Source organism: Glandiceps talaboti, chromosome 1, assembly GCF_964340395.1.
Source record: "Glandiceps talaboti chromosome 1, keGlaTala1.1, whole genome shotgun sequence".
Taxonomy (NCBI): Eukaryota; Metazoa; Hemichordata; class Enteropneusta; family Spengelidae; genus Glandiceps; species Glandiceps talaboti.
In genome coordinates this window covers 27,450,446-27,472,552 of record NC_135549.1, presented here as the reverse complement: position 1 = coordinate 27,472,552, position 22,107 = coordinate 27,450,446, and the positions used below count along the sequence as shown (strand labels likewise).

General features: G+C 37.3%; 1 protein-coding gene across 1 annotated transcript; it reads right to left on the bottom strand.

Moving 5' to 3' along the window:
• Positions 1-10,046: 10,046 nt before the first annotated feature.
• LOC144435225 (uncharacterized) lies at positions 10,047-11,597 on the bottom strand. The gene has a single exon (XM_078123811.1). It carries the CDS (start codon positions 11,595-11,597, stop codon positions 10,047-10,049), a length of 1,551 nt encoding a protein of 516 aa, XP_077979937.1.
• Between the last annotated feature and the right edge of the window lie 10,510 nt (positions 11,598-22,107).

Genomic DNA, 22,107 nt, shown 5'->3' with positions numbered 1-22,107 from the left:
ACCAAAACCCTTACATAAATGTTGAACATCCCATGCAAAGAGTAAACTCTGATCTGCTCCTGACCTTTATTCTTCATAGAAATCGTCGAAAAAATGCCAAATGTCAAACTAGTTTCATTTCGATTATCATAACACGCAGTTTCATTTCTATTGCCAATTACGTCAATTTTTTCCGAGTAAACCTCATTATAGCTTACGTAAAGTAAAGGGTAATTTTACACCTTCACACATCTTTAGTCAATCATTTTTACTTTCATTCCTCGAAACAATGCAACGCTCTCTTTATAATAAACATCTTAGGAAGAGAAAGGAACTTAAATTGCTAGATTTCTTGTATGATGGCAAACAGAACTACATCCGATTCTAAACATTAACCCTTGTTCCCAAGTTGTTTTCCAAATGTCAAAATAAAATAAAATGTTTGTTTCCAAAAACATGACTTCAGCAAATAAGGTGGGTAGGTAAGTCGGAATTTTATTTCATTTTACTTTGAATTTGTAAAAAATTGCTTCGACCCCAAGATAAGATACTCGTCGGTCACAATACTTCTGTGAGAGTTTGATGAGGTGTAAAAGAAGTAAATGAAGACAATTACAAGTTAAGTAGACGAACACATTATGCAGATTGTACTCTTATAGTCTAAAAAGGTGTGGTTTCTCTCTGGAGTACATTAAAAAAAAGTGACCACAGATGAGGCAACTGCATGAAGGTGTACACGGCAATAGAAATAAATTGTTACCATTTTTACCTTTTTGCATGAAAAAAATATTTAGATTCGGGGGATTAAACTAGGGTCGGTCAGGTTATCGGCAACACATTATTTTTTTTAAATTTTGCCTAGGAACATTGGAAGTACACGAATTACGACTACAATTGCGAAGTTATATCAAGCCTTCTACGTTAGACAGCTTCATCGTCTGTACCACACCTCTCGTCAAGTTTAGTCCTCCGATCAAAATGATCTCATTTTGAGTATTACTCCTTAATTGGCAGGAATGAAAAGAAAAGTGTTGTGCTTCCTACTTTAATAATAGCAATATCAGCAAAGATTTGTCCAACAAAAGCTATAATACGCGTCTTGGGGTCTGCAATTTACTTTCTATTATAAAAATAACACGAATTTGACAACAGTGAAGAATAGAGAAATTGTCACTCAGCACGAACTCATAAAGAGACAATTACTGAGGAAGTGTGAACGCTGTGCTAAAAAACAGGAAAGAATACAAATTGCAGTCATCAGAAGTATGAAGAACTGAGTTGAGGTGTGATGATGACGATAACTGTTACCACGAACAGTACAGAATGTGTGATAAGTCAAACTACGTCACTACGAAGTTTGGACTGTGAATCTTAAAATAGTTCTAATAAAGACTTAATGAGCGTCAATATCCTACCCCCTTTTGTGTTCCAATCTACGTAAATGTGTCCATTGAAGTGGAGACTGAGCAAAGTGGTAATGAGTCGGGGTGTTTTTTTTACACTACTTGTAACTTTAATCGTTGCCTTCATCCGAGCTCTGTGATACTCTTTGAAATCGTATCATTCTTCTCAGACAAGCTTTTAGACTAGTTAACACTAATACTATAATTGAATTTAAGGAGACTATAAACAGACTCCAGACTACAAGGTGAAGACTAAATATTTGATTTGCTATTTTTCAAAAAAAAGGGGGGGGGGGATTCGATCCTTGTGTGCATAGTTGTTGGCACAGTGTTTAATAAACAGCGCCCATCACGTTTTTTTGTAAATGAGCGTCCGCAGTCGAAGTTTATTCTATCTTTCGAACATGTACAGCTTATAGCCAAAACTGAAATAAAAAGCTCAAAAATAAAGTTAAAGTGGAATGATAAAACTTAATATCTGAACGTGCACTTTTGTTGTTTTGTTGTTTAGTTTGTCTCCCTTTTGTCATGACGTACAAATCTTGGAATACCGAACATATAGTCACGTCGACTGTCAGTTTTTTTTTCTACAACTGCCGACATCAGACAGTGGACGAACGGAACCTGTTACGAACGGGGAGAGTAAACAAACTTGATTAGATCTATAAAACTTGGCACAGCAGATTGGAAGTACAGAGATTTGTATTACATTCCATCATTTGATAAGAACAGTTTTTTGGCCAATTTACATAATAGTTCACATTCACAAACAAATTTCCAGTTCCCCTTACATTAAATTTCAAGTACACATAAAGAGGCCATAAAACTGCTCTTATCAAATCATGGTGTGTGATATAAGTCTTTGGCTGTTCCAACATGCTGAGCCACGTGTTATTAATCCCATTCATTTGTTCACTTTCCATGTTTGTACACGGTCTGATGTCGGTGGTTGTGTATATTATTTGTATTCAGTTTCTCAACTATCCACTCTCGATATTGGAACAAGATCACGTCATCTCTATAGCTAATGAAATCATTTTAAACAGTTTTCAAATCGACAATAAAATGTACCATGCAAAAAAAATGTTACTCACATAACGCAACTCGAACATTAAAGGCGGCACAGTGTGTAACTCTATGTTTTTGATGGTTACATTGTTTCGTAATGAAATGTCCCTATGTGATAAAATGTGGAGTGGGGTTTATGGTTATTCCAATAAGTAAAAAAATGTTAAATCATGACAAAGCGCTCATCATATATTTATATATAACTGACATTATGACATAATTGTTTTGCTACCAAAAAAAATCGATACCACAAAAGAATAAGCTACATAAGTATATTTGTATATGCACAAACACATTTAATTATCTCGTGGTAAAACCCTAAATATATTTATATATATATTATGTATATGCGTTTTGTACAGTAACATTAGCCGAAATGGGGAGGGGGTCTTGATTCTACACTGTGCTCCCTTTAAACTAGAGGTTGTACATACATGCACCCAAAAGACGACGATCTTGTGTTCAACATTTCCAGTCTTTCAACTCTTTGTCCCAGATGACGGAAAAACCTAGTAGCTTGTAAAAAAAAAGATGGCTAATTAGACGAGTAGAACAGGGGTTTCATGAAGTTTTAATTGAATCAATGTTTGACGGGTAAATTCACAGCAAAAGATACAACCACAATAGCTCTAAAAAGCCGAGTCTTAAAAACATTAACGATTTTGCCAGACGATGCAACTTGATTACTAATGTGTATGTTAGTAAAACCCCAGGACAAAATCCTCTACAGTGTAACAATTTATTTCCTATGAGTACTTCAGACAACTAAATCTTTTTAAACCATTTTCTTTGTTTGCGTCCATTGTTATTGTTTTTTTTCTATATTGTAGTCATGATACCAACAATTTGGTCTAATTGGTTTCGTTCTTTTTCCTTTTTTAAATCTAGAAAACGAATCGTTTCATTGTTCTTAAAGGTTTCCCAAACAAACTGTATCCTTTAAAGAGAGACGTGGTTTTTTAAAATGAAAAGCTTTAATCCAGGCGTAATTAAAATTCAGTGACAGTATTTTTTGTGTCTTTTTTAATTAGTGTTGCAGTTATATGGTGTACATCATGGGTGCCACGGATCTGTTTTTCTTTTTCGTCCCCATGTACAACACAGTTTGTTTCTTTGTCTCTCTCCCCCTCCTCTAACTCATCTTATCTTAAATATATGTGGATATGCTATTGTCATCATGTTTGTTAGGGTCGTTTTTTTTCTCTCCTCATTTATATAAAGAAAACCCTTTGTATTAATAGTCGACATCGGGTTTTGCTCCAGAGTCTTTGTTTCGGAAACAGATAGAAGTATTCAGTTTATAGTAGGAGATACCAGTGTAAGATCTACAACATGAAGTCATACTTGTATACTCTAATACTATTTGCTTTATCAACCGAATCGATCTGCCCATCACGGGTATATTGTCTGGAATTGTGAAATATTCAGCTCGTCAACGACATTTGTTCACGTTCTCACGCGGTGGAGACTGTTCATCGCTGAGAGCGAGCATGAATCTCTCACGATGATATCAAAACGCAAACAGTCAATCGGTTTTAGTGTACTTTAACAATCGATAGTATTGAAGTCTGATAAATTTTATCTATGGTAAAATCTTCGAAATGGCCGAGTAATTTCTAACGATCGTTTTTTTCAAAGCTCGGGCTTTGCGTCGATTAGTTGTTCTTTTCTTAGCCTGCTACACAATCAGTCATGGACACATGCAACACTTCATCCCGTTTCCATAATTCATCATGGACTTATCCTGTGTGCAGGATTGAGACGTTGATCCCGTTTTTATCATTAAGATATTACATTTAAACCTAAGCTTTGTCATATCTTCAAAATCATTACTTTTCGTTACGCTCCCGGGTTTTCTTTTTATAACATCCACACTTTGCCGCGCGCCGCCCCACGGTAGCCGGGCTGAACCTCAACATTAGTTAGTTCAATGAGGGCATATTCGGTATTTTTTTAATTGTATATTGCCCCCATTTTCCACAAGTACATAGAAGATGCTACCATGGTAACAAATGTCGCGTTTGAAGATGTAAGAAATACACAAAAATAGAAAAAAGAAAGATTACAAATAAAGACATAACTCAGTTTAATCAGGGACGGTCGGATCAACATTTCTTCACACCTCCTTCTTCTGTTTCTTGTGGTAGGTTCTAGCTATTCTTAAAGGGGTGCCGTACGTTGTCTCCCCCCTCCCATCAAGTATCTTTTCACTTCAATTCAATTCAATTGCTTCTATGTATCTATTAAGATAGGAGGCAACAATGGGTTGCTAAGATACTAGCAATTCAGGTATGAAGGACTCATAGATGACAAGCCGAGCTTTTATGCGTAAGGACTAGATAATCAATGGTTGTCATTGTATAAGGAAGCTTTTGCTAATGTAACCAGTTTTTCTTCTATGATTTTGCATATCTATAGCAAGTGGGTAACACTGATTGGGATTTGGTAGACACCAGACCCGCCTTTCCGTTTTTACTTGTAGCGTTTGCACCCAAAGCAAAGAAACAAAACAAGTAAACGTCACGAGAGAAGTCGTGTCCGGTTCTACGGAGCCACCATTTTAAATTAATATTGGGCAACGTGTTCTCATATTTGGACCTCGGGTGTAAACTCTGCACATAGATTTGATTTCTGAACTTACATTTCGGCGTGGCCGTCTATGGGCGATTAAAACGCCGTTCTCAGCACTGTTTGTCCCAGCTACTTCAAGGTCTTGGATTTTGTCTTCGCTGACACGCTAAGCTCAACGTTCTAAACCCGAAAACGAATACTGGCACGATATTTGTTTTTTTTGTTTTTTGCGCTGATTTTTGAAAATGTAGTTTCGCCCATTTTGTATAAATGGTGTTAGGAATAAATACGCAATGTAGTTGTAAATCGTCTTTACGATTTACAGTTTGCCTGACACCTTGTTTCCGTCTGTATCATTCCATTATTTTCGATTAGTGTTCATGAACAGTCGATCGGTGATACACACACACACACACACAAACAAATCATGTTTGTATGTACTAGCAATCAAACAATACAATATACACACATGTGCAACAAGACTTTCTTTGAGGGGTGCTATATGTCCAGCATGGATTCACAAAATGACATTTTCCGCGTTGTTTCTAGTGTCAAAGGGTGGCATGACTTATTTTCGATGGAATATTGAAATTGGTTTTCTTATTGTGAACAAGTAGACATTTAGATGTATCGTTGGAGAGACATCGCAAACGACGATTTGTATACTGTATGTAATGCACTGATTGGTGACAACAACACCGTTATTTGCAACAACAACAACAACAACAACAACAACAACAACAACAACAACAACAACATCAAGTTTACGGTCACAAGTAAGAGGACACAGGACAAATTGGATATTACTATTCGGTTAAACGGACACAAAGAATTAAAACAAAGAACTTTGGCAACGTAAGACCACGAAGTTAGATGGTTGACAGTTTTAGCCAACCATATTAGTTCTGTAGTATTTTGTGAATAATAAACAAACCTTCAGGAAAAGAAGACAATCCCAAGACGTAAATAAATGATAGTCCTATTCTAGATATGTTTATGGCGAGTATTACGCAGTGCGATATTCTAAGCATAAGTCGCTTTTGGAAATGTCATCTAGAAAGATAGTAGGTGTAATTTGTTTAAGACGCCTATTAAAATGTTCGAAGTAGAAAAGTACAAATGCTATGGGAAGAAAATTGTAGCATCTACAACATGGAAAAAGTGAATTCTGTGAATCACATGAGCTCATCTCAAAATAAACACACACAGATACATACACAAACGTACGTACGTACGTAAGTACGTATGTAAATACATACATACATATACATACATACATACATACATACATACATACATACATACATACATACATACATACATACATACATACACACACACATACATACGCACGCACGCACGCACGCACACACACATATACATACATACATACATACATACATACATACATACATACATACATACATACATACATACATACATACATACATACATACACATTTGACTGAGTATATCTAAATGTACTATCGCTACATATAAGGTATACAGTTAGCGTTATTCCTTTGAAAAAAATCCTTGTTAAGTTTGGCAGCCGATGTCGTCCATCAAGAACTGTGTACAGTGGCATCGCCGTCAGCATTTGATCACTGTCTATGCTACGCTATAGGTGAACTTGGAACTGTTCACTGTCGTCTGTTAACATTCATAATTAAACCATATCAAACAGTTGGCGGTAGAAGCCCCGTGGGTGTATACGAGTTATTGTGGTCAAACGTGAACTTAATATTAATACAATTTATGGCTACGTGTAAAATTAAAGGATACAAGGCCAACTTGTGTGTATACTATAGTATTTTACGCTGTCGTCACGATGACTCCTCCCGAACTTCCCCCTGTTAATTCTTAATTGATTTCTCATCCTTGCGTCTCTCAATCCTTTCCTCTGCTCACTCTCCACCTGTTATCGATCTGCCCTGCTCACTCTCTTACTTTCCAACGAGCCACCTTAGTCTTCGGCTCCCGCTATCTCATCCCGTGAACCAATCTGTCCGTCATTCTCTGTCTGTCTCTGTCTCTGTCTCTGTCTCTGTCTCTGTCTCTCTCTCTCTCTCTCTCTCTCTCTCTCTCTCTCTCTCTCTCTCTCTCTCTCTCTCTCTCTCTCTCTCTCTCTCTCTCTCTCTCTCTCTCTCTCTCTCTCTCTCTCTGTTTCGCCGTCAACAGACAATATGAAAGGAGGGGATTTTTTAGAAGACTCAAGGTCAAATTCTTTGAACTGCACATAAAAGTAGATTTATTCAAGTTCTTAGAACAAAAAAAAAACGATATAAATATTATACATCTCTTTGATATTCATGAATCTCAAAACGAGTCCAGCTAGCTAAAATGTACAACGAACAATATATAAATTTGATAAAATCATGACGTAGTAAACTCAGCATTAGCGTACATGCAATGTCGTCAAAAAAATGAACCAATTATTAAACCGCTCCAAATATGAAAGTAATCGCACAACATTTTACAGTGAATACGACTCATTAGAATGCGTCGTGTCAAATGAACAATGTATTGAGAGTGAAACAATACGTCTCCGATGAAAAAATAATGAACTTCCCAAAAGCCTTTTCAGTGTACTAATAAAAAAACTCTAAATTGAGCAATCACGCAGCAAGACGGCAACAAAAACTGTAGACACGGTGTACATGTATATGTGTATCAAATGTGTTGTTGATATTAGCACTTACAAGGGGAAACAAGGGTGCCATTTGCTGTGCGATATGTAAGAAACTACTAATTCAATTATCGGTTAGACGATCTACGTGGGGCATCGAATACACGATTCTTATCAAAAGCTGGGCGTAAATTACCGTTCGCAAAATTGAAGGTCAGAGAGGTTGAGAGGAGGAACAATTTCGTAAAGTGGTGTTGATATGTTACAGAGAGCACACATAGTCAAATTTCATCAGCGTCTCTTGCCTCGTATTCGCCGCTAACTTCCATAATGGGAACATTTTTGCTACGATCGCCAACCGATAATATTAAGAGCAAATTTAAGGTTAGATAAAACAGGAATACTGTTCTAAGTACTTTATCGTTATTTTAACCACACCATGTCGTGATCCACTTTCTAACGACTTCTGCAAAATATTTCACTTTTTTGTGTGGATAATTTGAGGCATATTACAAAATATTGTGTGGAGTAATTTATTGATATATCCAGGCCATTTGATAGGGAAGGGACATTTCCAAACATTAGCTCACAGGGCAACTAGATCACAAAAAAATGATTATATTTTGTCAACGCTTGTCAACTACATACACAATGATTATGTGTATATTTAAAAAAACACACGTAATAATTGTAAATTCGACCATTTCCCATATTTGTGGGCAGTGCGGCTACAAAGCACGCCTCCTAGTTCAAAGGCGAATATTCTTTTTAAAAAATAAATTGAGCATAGTGCCATAGAAATATTACAAATAGTATTGTTGCCGGTGATACACAGCCACCTGCCCCAAAAATGTCATTTTATGAAAAACGCACGTCAACCTACACGTTTTACAAATAACCAGTTTATAAAAAAAAAAATCAACAGAAATGACCAACATTATGAAGTAATCTTTTTATCTAAATGTAAACTATGAATTTCAGGAAACAAATACACATGCGACAAAACAAACTAAATACTCAAAGTTTACGTCCACTGAAAACGTCGACTGTAATGATTTATATATAGATCTATGCGTTTATTATAAGAAAAAAAAAATCGAGACATGCATTTTTTTCCTCATTTTCTGTAGTGAAAGTTTAAGTTTTAAAAAATAGGAATTTTGCACTTGCATTGAATATTTACAGCAAATTTTGTCAACTTACAAGTTTTAGACATCAACGCGATGTCTTTATATAAAATATCAGTAGGTTTTTTTATTGTATTGACATTGGGGAGATGACGTCTCGCCATACCGAAAAGAAGATTGAATACTTAAATCTACCCGGAAAGTGTTCATTTATACCGATTTAACAATGGAAAGATAATTTAGAAGAAAGATGTTTGTGGAGTCGGGATTAATGACATTCTTTGCCATCGACCCCGGTCAGATTAAAAGGATGAGAGAGTAGTTTATCTATCTGTTTTTATAGAGTACTATGATAACTAGGATGGATATCACTCAAGCAGCTTAGCAACCTATTTTGTATGTTATAGCTGCCACTAATCGGCTTTCACACAGTCAGTTTTGACTGGCGGCGAACAATTGACGACGATAAGTTATTTCTCTCTCATTCAAAAAAAATCTCCTGGTAAGTCATGTAAAAGAGGATACATCGTACAATTTTCTTCTACTAAAAAAAATGCCTGATTAGTAACGTATCCCGCCCAATAGTTCATAGTAGTTGCCTTAGCGTTTGTTTAAAATTGTGCTCGCCGATAGCAGGACACGAATTCATTGCATTGAATCCACTACGGGCTTCCTTTTAATTGGGGGAAATGTGACTTTATAGAGGTTTTGTCTTTATTGCCCTTAGTCACCCCGATGGATGCTAAATCGACAGGTTTTTTTTTCTTAATAGTTGTGATTGAGTAGTTTTACGTCTACTGAGTGCAAAGTGTTTGACATCGAAAAATGGGGAAATAGTCAAACTACGGTCGTATCTAAAATACATGGTTACTACACAAAGGGATGAATTTTCATTTTACAAGTTAAAAATTCTCAAATCGCAATTTAAAAAAAACTATCGCTGTTCACTCAAATGACCACGAGCTAAAACAATAACGAACAAGAAGACGATACTGAGAAACCAACTCCTTCTATGATAATGCTAAAGCCTCAAAAACGTTCATGGTCTTTGATAAAATCGTCAAATTATTCCTTGAAATTTGAATCCTTACGTTTTATATTGAATTTGCTTCCTGTCGTGATTCAAGGAGAAAAAAAATGAGAGTATAACAACTTGAATGTGTTATACTTAACTTGTCTTTTTGCTGTATGTTGATAGGAGATCTCGGTCAATATACAACTTGGAAACTTCTGTATCATGTATTTTGGAACATCGTTCTCTCTAAAAAGTTACTGAATTTGTTGATGATCAGAGTCACTGTCGTTGTTTTTGACCCTACGTTCCTCCGTTCCCTTGGTGCGGTCCAATGCTTCGATATCGGTGTTAGCTTCCTCAGTAACTGATGGGTTGACTTTCGTCATGTCACTGCTTGAACTTGAACTAGAACTTGAATGTGGCATATCACATTCATGCAGTTTTCGCATGTGTTTCTTGAGATCGAAGTTTCGACAAAATCCCTTGCCGCACATGTCGCAAGTAAACGGTTTCTTGTCGTTGTGGGTATGCATGTGAAAAGTCAGATTGTATACTTGATGGAAAGCTTTGTTACAGATGCTACACTTGTAAGCCTTCTCCCCGCTATGCGTTAGTTTATGGTTCTTGTAGTTCCCCTTCTGGTGAAACCCCTTCCCGCAATATTCGCAAACGAAGGGCTTGTAACCGGCGTGGATGCGGAGATGGGTGTTTAAAGTTGAACTTCTGTTGAAGGCCTTGCCACATGTACTGCATTTGTGCGGTTTTTCCGATGTATGAATGATCTTATGGCGACACAGAGTGCTGGCCTGTCGAAAACCTTTCCCGCAGATCTTACAAACGAACGGTCTAGCGCCAGTATGGACAGGCATATGTCTGGTAAGGTTGTAATGCGCATTGAACACCTTTCCACATTCGGGACAAGTGAACGTTTTCTGTTTATTAGCGTTTCTTTTCCCTCTCATTCCCGTTCCAGTCGCGCGAGTTGTTAAGTTCTTGTCCTTTTCTAGCCCAAGCACGCTGCTGCAGCGTGTGTCGCTCTTGTAACCGTTTAGGTTTAGAGCGAGAGGGTATGACGTGAGCTTGTCGTACAACGTGTTCTGTGTTTGCGGTAAGCCAAACCTGGGCGATGGCAGTAGAGATGATGGGACGCCGCTGACGGCCATCCCACCGTTCTTGATAATATCTGTTCGAAGTCCGGATAATTCGTTCGCTGCACAGCCGTCCAGTTTTAGAAAGTCCGAACTTCCCGTAAATTCTTTTCTGTTTACTAAATGTGAGGGAGGGTAATAATAGTAAGGCACCGGGCGAAGGAGATCGTAGCCGAGTCGAGGAACAGGCACGGGCAAGCCACTCGACTGAAGATATTTCTTGTAAGCTGTATTGTTTGCGACATCTTTCATAGTAGGTAGACCACCGACGTTCAGTTGTCGTTGCCGCTGTTGTTCACAGTGTTGTTCGGATCGACTAGCCAGTAGCTGGCCATGTAACCCGTACGAGAAAGTCAATTCTGGAATCAATACTTGATTCAGATTTGGTGTTTGTATCCTTCGTTTAAAGTCGTCCACCAACGAGGCTAGATTAATCGGTTTCTCGGACCAATTTGTTACATTTCTGCCGTCGTTGTTGGTGTCCACCGTCGTTTTGCTCGGTGATGTACCTTCCATTATGCGTTCTATGGAGAAAGCCAAGTTTTTCTTGTTCGCCCGACTTACATCTGTTCCGTAGTGCGTGGTTTTCGTCATCTTGCTTATTTTCTCCTTCATAATATCCGTTCCGTGCATATAATGAGGACCACCAATTTCCATCTTGATCCGAGTTGATATAGCGATGGATTCCTAGTCACGATAAAATCCTACAAGAGAAACAAACGCAAAATATATCAGCAAGAATTCACAATATCAAGTGATATAGCTCGATGAATGATAGTAAATCGTTCACATACGCTTGCACACACACACACACACACACACACACACACACACACACACACACACACACACACACACACACTATCAAAGACCGATAAAGTCATAAACGGAGACATGCGCGTAATACCGTTAATTTGCTATTCGCATCGCCAACCAAGGAACCTGTTGTCGATTTTTGTTGGGAAAAAAGTATTGTTAGAACTTAAGTCCTAATAATATGTAACATTTTGCAGTCTGCCTGTCAATTTATAATATGATTGTGCGATGAGCTTCAATTTGTTCTGGTACTTACAATCAAAAACAGGCCTGACTGCTATAACGAATAATCCCCAAGACGTGGACTCAGCCTACGGAGCCGTTCTTACACGCGTTGTGTACGTACTTTCTGTCGGAAAATATAAGGTGGCGAAAAAATAAATAGATTTCGGCGTTGCTGATCGAAATGTGACGGTAAAGATGACGGTCCACAGTCCAGTTGATGGCGAATGTGTCCAAATTGTTAGTTCGGTGATGAGTACTATGCTATACTAACGACATGTGTGGTAATGATCGTCCAACAAAGTGGGCAGCACAATGTTGTAGGTGTGCTTGTATAGGTTCGACTAACGACTTGGCTGGCGTGTCTTTTTAGTTGTATGACACTCCCAGCCGCTGATGACAAAGGGCACTTCGACGTATGCTGAGGTCGGTGTACAGCGGGCGCATGCTGCGAGTATTGAATCCCCAAAAGACCAATGATAAAGCTAGCAATTCAATTAAATCATCACAAAGCGACCTATCACAACAGGCCTCTGCTATTGGCAGGGCTTTCATTTACAGGCAACACCTCGTCCTCTCCCCCCTCCCTCCTCTCCAAAAAAAATCAGCGAGGGTCGTACATATAATGTGTGGAGTACCGGTGAAGAGGTGGTAATGACGAAACAATAATTAGTCAAAAGAGAATATTTAGGAACTAATTACGTATTGTCATGAAATCGACATGAGTAGTGGTAATCAAGACAAGAAAACAATAACACAAGATAGGTGTGCCCTTCGTCAGTTAATTTGTTTAAAAGGCTGGTACATTTCTCGTGTCAAGATCGTGACCAATAAACTACCCGTATCGTAGTTTCTGATTGATGCGACTACATCAGCCATACTGGAAGATGGGAACAGCATTCTCGCTTTAAAACTTAGTGGCGGCGTACTTTACTTGGACGCAACCAGTGAGTTGATACAGGCTGTTTACTTTCCATTGTGTCTCTTAAATATGACTGCTAATAACGCACAATCTAGAATATTTCCCTGACGTTTTTCTTAGCACTTAAGTCGTAATTAGCATTCTTAATTTCACAAAATAAAATGTAGATGTTTCCTTCTTTACTGTTACCAGTGCGGTTAGGTGTTACCAGATATACTCTGCTGAATGGAAACTGTCTCCGATACAAAGTTATGATTGCCTCTTTAATGACAACAGACCCAATCACAACAATAAGACGTACCCTCAACAGACAAAACGCGGGTGAAAGCTACCCCCTGTGTGGGTGGGAAATTCGAAGGATCAGTTGACAGGCTCTTAAAAACTTCAAGATCGTGATTGACAGCGTCGATGACCGTAATAATTAACATAACAAAAGAAATGTCTCTTCAATCATCACGTCATGCGAAAAAGGGAAAACTTGAAAAGAAAAGGACATGTAAATGATTTCGATTTTAACGGTGTCTTGACGTCCACGTCAGCGACGAAATACAACACTCCTCATAAAATATTGAAAGGGTGACATTTACGATTGTTAAAATTGTGATTTTTGTTTAATACACAGACCGAAGAGAACGGTAGCGTTGTCACCGTACTATTATTAGTACAGCGCATTGTTCGAATCGTTTGTTCGGAGCCCTGTAGACGGGGTATTGAAGTTAACACGTTAAATCAACACACGGCGATACAATAGACATCAAACATGTTCTACAATGCGATCAACACATGTAAATAGTTATGAAAGTAAACATGTTTATATAAAGGGGGAAAGTGAAGGCGTATGCTGATTCGTTTCCACAACATCTTCACAACACCATTCGTATGCTTCCTATAAATATTACGTGATGTTATTGTTTGTTAAGTCCGTTCGTCTCCTGTTATCAAGGTGAAAGTAATATACACCATTCTAATAATACGTTGATGCATATACACACGTGGTATTAACAATCGCCTAAACATCGCTTGTCAGTGCCGAACAAATCACGACTTTTGAGAAGCAGTGGGCATTGCTAATTGCCTCTTAGCTGCGATTTTTTTTGTCCGGTCTTAAATCTGCCGTGTTGGGGGAGCTAAAAGTGACGGACATACCGCGGATAACTACAATTACAGCGACCAACAATCACGCATAATTGTTTTGCAAACAATAACATGAGTTAGAGAAGATATGATAATACCAACACGGCCAACAAAAGTGTCTCAATTTCGGAACATATTGATAATTAACATCAATTAGGTGATAATTTTACATATCCGGAGCGATATTCCTGATCGCTTATAAACGTCCAATTATGAGACGATTTTTTTTTCAAAAAAAGAAAAAAAAAGATGTTTCAAGTCACTTTCTTGGTATTGTGTCGATAATGACTAGCTTAACCCATAGGTGTTAAAAATGGCGGCTAGCAACAACAGATGACTAATCACGTCAAGTGTCGTAACTGTCATGCTAACAGCACAATCAATGATTTCTTGGCTAAAACAAAGGAACACTTGCGCTCCTTCGCTATAATTGATGCCTGGCGTGTATACGTGTTAGGGAGAACCTAAACAACTGTTCTCATCAAAGAGACTGCAGCAGATCTAGATTGTCATTTTTTTGTTAACGCACGTCGGTTGTGTTTTCTTACACATTTCTCTTCTTTTTTTTAAACAGATAACATCATCACTTTCTCCTGGTGACGTTTGATACTGTTGTGGCTCTAGAACATTTTAAGCAGTTGGACATTAATTTTATAATTTGGCACGTGTTGTACTAATAACATTGTATTATACTCCCATACTCCCTCCCTCCCTCCCTCCATACCATGCACTTTGAAGAGATCCAACAACGCCAGTCGTACTTGATGAAGTAATTCTTCAAAATTTGCAAGTTTTAACGAAAACCGCTGTGTACTACCAGTATCTCATAACAGACGTGACGCTGTCACGCCCTTTGGAATCGGCAGGGAAGATCGAGTCTCAATCGCCTTGCATTCAATTCTCTGAGCAGGGGGTTAAAGATGGTACACGCATGTTCTAAGAACCAGCCACCAGCGTAATGAAAATTAAATGACCCCTACAGTCTTTGCGTTTTTGTACATTATTAACTATGAAACGTCTAATTATTGGTTATTATCTTCATTTTCTTACAATTTGTACTTACCAAACTGTGAAATATTTAAAGAGACCAGACGTTGGATGTCAAGTTAAGTGGGAGGAACAGAGGGGTAGAGCCAGAGAGAACTTCCGAATCTTTTGCAAAGTTGTTCTTAGGACAGCGTAATGTATCAATTTGAAAGAAACGGTTATTTCCCAACATTGTACGTTAACATTTTAGCTATAAAAATATAACCAACAAAACTATGAAAATAAGCGCGCTAATGTTGGAATGATATTGGTACATGATACATAAATTAAGATAGAAAATCAATAAATGGCGAAACAGAAATACACGAGGGTAATAAAAAAATTAAATCAATATATTGAAGGTGTGTAAAAAGAAGGAGACAATATGAGATAGTCGCTTTCATTACCCGTAATTTGAACCAAACGTTTGAGGTCGAAAAAAACCCCTGATGAAACATCAACAACCGATTTGTGGTAAAAGCGACGATGTGAGAACGTGAACAATTAAGATGGACATTATGCAGACAGTTCTCTTTATTTATTTTTTTTGAAATCGAAATGTGAAAATAGTTTAGCTTTGAAAAAAAAACCTCTAAGTCTAGTCCGTAGCTTATGTTCAAATACCCGGCAATAAGACATCATTAGACGTTTAAATACAAGGCTGGGAGCTTAGTGTCGTAGAAATTATCATCATGGGTGAGATCCCTCAAATGATGTGGAGAAACTTGAAACATGAAAAGGTATCACAGAACGAGATTTTATACCGAACAATGTGAGTAAGAATTTGTCTATTTTCTACTTCTTATTTTTTTCAAATCTCGAGTCGTCAATTTATCCTAATTACTGATTCCTCTTCAATGACGAATCTATTTATTTGACTCAAATGTGTAAATCACAACAGCTTTAATGTCTGCCTATATAGGTTAATTACTAAATTTGCTTTAATCATAGGAAATTACTTTGTCGTCAGCTGTGGATCAATATGTGACACTTGATGAACTATTCTAGCGTGAAACCAAGTGATAATCGGTAGAAAAAAAATTATGCCTTGTTCGATTTTATTGTTTCCCGAAGACGAAAAAAAATGAGAATGCACTACAGCAGATAAAAGTGTTTATTTGCGTTTTAAACTTTGATGTTTGTATACATGTAGATACGATGACATTTGGTCTACCTGTATGCGTGTGATGTCAAGTTATAGAGTGTGCGCACTCAGTGTCTTTATTTGGGCTCATGACTCTGTGTCTTCATAAAGACAGTGAAGTTTGGTCTTTGCTGATGAAAAAAGGGGCTTAAAATGAAATGAAAAGTAAATAATTTGATACTATAGTATGCAACATCTGACTCATTGGCGTGAACTTTTCAAAGTACGGGAACTATTTATTTACGATCAGTGGGTAAATTGAGAAATCAAACAGGTGGTTGTATCACCAACGGGGGAAAAAATACAAAATTCACATCAAACCATTCATGGTAGACGTAATCGCGCACGAATCAAACGGATGGCCGACACCGTGTTTAATCTATAGCCTGACCCAGTATAGTACATCGCTAGATGGTGGATTTGAAATAACCGGAGTTTCACGTGTGAAAAAAGCAAGACATGCCGAGTGTTCACCGAAAATAAGGGAGAAATGACTCCGAGTCGGCACGAGGGGATATAAGTGTGACAAAGTACGACAGCTGTTCTGGAGACTATGTCATACAAATTCTACTTAATTCTGTACGTTATGAAAGTGCATTTTCAAGTGTATTTGAGAGACAAAGTTAGTAGTAAAGCGTATCGTACGCGCTATAGACAAACATTCTCATGGAACTGTTACAACGCAAACGGATGCCTGAACTCAGATTTCTCTCATCACTGCTGCAGTTGACATCAATTGCTATAGGGTAAACTCAAAACAAAAGTGAAACATGTAATGGGTTAAAGTAAAGTATCAACTTATTTTAATGTTATTTTTGCTTGTAACGTTCTGACACACATAGTTGACACACAATTTGAAGCTTTTCATTCTTTTTACAAATTTTTCAAGTGGTTTATAACGGAGTGTATAAGCAGTAGTTATAAGCAGAAAAAGTTGTTAACAGCGTGTGTCATTATTAAGTACGCGGATTTATAACAGTTCACCGAGAAAGGTTATGTATGCTTATTTATAAATGCAGAAAGCTCACAGCACTATCCATACGAAACCACTCGGAAAAAACACTAGTGATGTCTTCCAGGGAAGAAGATAGGGAAAGATATACCACGATAATGTACGGATAGATCAACTGAAACATCACGTCACAAAACCACGAGAACGGATAGTACGGTCATCGATCAAAAAAAAAACCTCGCCGTGGCGGAATCACATGATGGCACCCCAAACTTTGTAAAAAGAACTCGTTCCAAATTTTTGTGGTTAGATGATGGTACCCCTTCCTTTCTAGCGTAAAACTGAATAGCGTCCCAGTGACATCTCAATGGTTAAACTCAATGGTTCATTAAACCCGTGTAGAACGTGAGACAGTATACCATCTCTTTTACGCATTTTATTCACCCCTTTAGAAAACGAGAACAGACCAACTTATCTAACACTCTCCTGAAAAAAAGGTCTAACTTCAAAATAACAAAGTCTCTTCTCCAGATTATGCTCAAATACCCGGCAATAAGAGGTCTTTTGACATTTAATACGTGTCTCGGCGCTTTATGTCGTCAAAAATTATCGTGATGGGTGACTCTGTCGAATGAATCTAGTAAATGTTTTCAAAATCAAAAGAAGACAAACATCTGAATGTGAAACCTAAGAAAAGAGATGAGTATTTTGGCATAATGTGAGTGTTCAGCGTTCAGCGCTATAGTGAACAGCTTTCTATCGCTTTCTATAGCACGTGCTTTGAGCATCACAGCGAACGGCACTGAATGGCAAGTTTTTCTTTTTAACCGCATGGGTGGGCTTGTTGTCCAATGTCACAGTGGGAGACAGGAGAGAAATATTTCGACGACAAAAAAAACCATGATAATTGTAAGGGTAGGTACGAAAGAACGTCTGTATGAGAGAGATACATGTTAATCGCGCGGACAAAGAACGGATCACAAGGCACTGTATGATGATGTCAAACCAGCAAAGTCATCTTTTTTGTGCGGTTTTGACGAATGAAAGGCATATGGAAATAACGCAATTCGAATAGTTGTACCCATTGCACGCAAGCAAGCACTATACTTAATCATGGCGAATCACTGTTATTCTTAGCGTGTGTTTGTTTGTGTGTGTATGTGCTCTTGGAGGGGGACAGCGGAACTAGAATTACATAGGATCAAACACTGTCGATAAAATGGAAATGAAAAATCACTTAATGTATGGTATGTGTCGAAGAGGGCCGTTCAACAGATCCAATTACATGAAATTGACGGCAGCAGTAAATTACAACGCGTCAATATAGTATGTTAAAAGGATACCCACGGAGATCAACGCTGGACACAAATCGTTCGTCAGGATGACGAGAAATTCGCGGCAATGAACGACATAACACGGAGACGGGAATCTCGACAATGGCAGCGAGAGGCGCGAAAGTCTTGGAATAAAAAACTGACGATGCTGTCGTTCATAGATGAAAACTCAAACTTTTCTTGTATGTAAATAAAATGGCGAGGTCGATTTTTTGACACATGTAATGAACAACACAGTTTTGCTTCAAATTGAGATCGTAGAGAGGATCACAAGAACAACAAATGTTCCAATATGTTATCATAGGCAACTTTAAAACAAATCTTCGGAAATAATATATATATATATGTCTGATGATCGCGCAATGCGTGAACTCCGAGTTACAACCAAGAAAGAGTTCTAGCACTACCAAAACTATATATATATATATATATATATATATATATATATATATATATATATATATATATATATATATATATATATATATATATATTCAAACCAATAATAATAGTGGATACGAACCAGCTCGAGGAAGGTGTGCTAGCCACCAAAATGCGCGCGCGCGCGTAAAAGGAAAGGAAATTGAAGTAGATGGACTTACATATGACGGTATCAGGTATATCAAGTATTTAGTATAAACAAATCGTCAGAAATGCTGAATGAATAAGTCATACCTTTGCCAAAAATAATGAAACTTTGCGAAAATGTGACAGAGAGAAAAAAGTAAAGATATACAGAAAATATGATAATGGCACACTCTCAGAAAGACTTGGCCAAATGATCATGAAGGTATTTATACACGTAGTTCAATTTATGAGGCTTCATTTGCGAATACATCTAGGGTGTATAGTAAATCGATAACCAAAAAGCGAACAAACAAACTTTATCGAACGGAGGGATCGATTATCGGTAGTCAGGTAATTTGTGTCATGTATTTATTCATGAAAGTTTACTCGATGAATCTAATATGTTATTGTAAGTATGCCATGAGATATTCGCTTCTCAGTACATCGGAATAATAATATATATATATATATATATATATTTTTTTTTGGGGGGGGGGGATTTTCAGTAAATACATGAGATGGGTTGGGGGAGGATGTTACATCGAAAATGTTTTTTTTTTGTTTAATGACCAAGTACACACAAATACACACAGAATGAAGACTAACGTTATAAAAAGTGGTCATATGGATGATAAGGGGATACTTTGTGGTTTGGATTTGTTTTATTCATATAACAACACCACTATGTTTTCCAACTTGAAAGAAGAATGTGAAACGACATATACCAAGTCCTTGTTTTGTAACTCAATACATTGCAAAATGCTTGAAAGTGTCTGAAAAGTTTGTATTGTACGTACAATAGCAAACATTTTACACATTATTTTTTTTGCAATTTATTGAAATACAAACATGGACTTGGTATTGTCGTTTCACATTATTTTTTCAAGTTGGAAAATATAGTAAAGTCAAGTTGTTTTATGAATAAAAATATAAACTAAACACCCCACTTGTCGCTAATGAAAACAATATAAATTTATTGACCCTCTCCTTGCATTGCTGATTAATATTTAAATCGAAAAAATTCCCAAACTTGATTTAAAAAAAAACTTCTCATCCTAATATTGCCAGGTCAATCATCATTCTTTACTTCCAAATTCTTTTTTTTTTAATTATGCAAATGATATGTAAACGAACTAAATAAATAATACTAACATTTGAGCCCATAAAAATACCGTGTCTAATGCTCAATGGGGATTATAAGTTTTATGGTTTTTTTGAATATTTCTTGACCGGTCTGAACGTAGCGTATTCAGATTGCGTAGGCTGGTGCAACTGATACGAAGTTTACAACATCAAAAAAAAAAATTAAACGCACATACGAATGTGCAGTCACAGTGAGAAATGAAGATTCTATGGATGATTGAATTAAAAACGTGAGTTTATCGCAGTTTGAGCACTGTGTCTTTCAAATGACAACACGGACTTCACAATTAGCTCCGATATAGAAAATCTCCTGTAGCGACTGTTGGTCAAGTAAACGAGGAACACAATATCTCTTTTTTGTCATAATGGAAGATGATAACAACGAGGATCAAATTTTTCCTTGAAACAGAATAACGTCTCAGTATGCAGCCGGCATTTTAAAAGATATTGTATTTTCTTTATGCAATCGGAAAAGCCAATCGAAACGTGAAATTTGGCGCACAATTGGTACCATGTTTTCTCCACATGTGGACAAATCATATTGAATACACGAGACGAGAGACAGAGAAAACTCAAATGTCTACTCACGCTGGCAGCGAAGTTGTTGCTTCGATTTTTGTCTCTCTATGTTGCCGGACTGAATTTCCTCGTCATCTTTATTATCGAGGCCTGTAGAGATTCTCGGCATACAGTTTTTCCCGTGATCCCTTTCCTTTAACCTTTACAGTTTGTGACAATAGCTCTATCGCTGTGAGCTCTGTTTTAATTGTTGCTTGGCAGTCGTAAAAAAAGTGTTCGGTCTCCTTTGAAAGGATGTGTATACTGAGGAAGCGACAGTTCCCAGACACAACTTTACTCACCTATAGGTAGTATGCCCTAAGATAATGTAGTTAAAATTGGACGATCGAGACTCGAAATGTCATTTAGGGAAGCGGCTGAAAATTAATGAAGACAAAAATCAACTTGTATGGCCTTTGTAATACAGACTTCGAACGATTACCGCTAACATTAGTAATTATTTCTTTCCATAACCTAATCAATCAATCAATCAATCAATCAATCAATCAATCAATCAATCAATCAATCAATCAATCAATCAATCAACCAACCAACCAACCAACCAACCAACCAACCAACCAACCAACCAACCAACCAACCAACCAATCAATCAATAATATAATGTTATGTCGTCATGTTTGTGCGTATCTATCTATCTGTCTGTCTGTCTGTCTGTCTGTCTGTCTGTCTGTCTGTCTGTCTGTCTGTCTGTCTGTCTGTCTGTCTGTATGCCTGTATGCATGTATGCATGTATGTATGTATGTATGTATGTATGTATGTATGTATGTATGTATGTATGTATGTATGTATGTCTACTTTACTGCCTAAGTAATTCCTTTGATAGATATATCGTTGTCATAAATACGTAAACCACACACATATAAGTCGCGTTTCTTCGATCTAACACTTAATGATCAAATACTATACGTTTTGTGTCAACTAGACATGTATGTACCCAATGCCTTACCCCGTCTCGGCGAAGTAGTAAACATCAAGCCAACTTGTCATAACAAAGATTTAATTTGTTAGCATTTTATGACGAGTCATTCTATAGGCATTGACAAGACTAGAGTACACTGTATGTCATTTCATTTTCATTAGTGACTAAACGGCAGAACCACACTTGTATTGTGTGAAACTACTAGAATACCTCATTTGTCACGATCACTTCTTGAATCGCACATACCAATCTAACAAATTACGATTGATATTTAGCAAACAGCGTAAATCACCGAGTCGGCTGCTGACACAATTCAAGGATCATTATTTGTACTATATCCTTCCCTGTCGAAAAATATGATTTTCTCATCCATTCACCTTCGCATCACTTTTTTCATATGTGTACATAC

What these genes read in the sequence shown, in the direction of transcription:
- LOC144435225 (XM_078123811.1), bottom strand. Translation starts at nt 11,597, where the DNA reads ATGGAAATTGGTGGTCCTCATTATATGCACGGAACGGATATTATGAAG.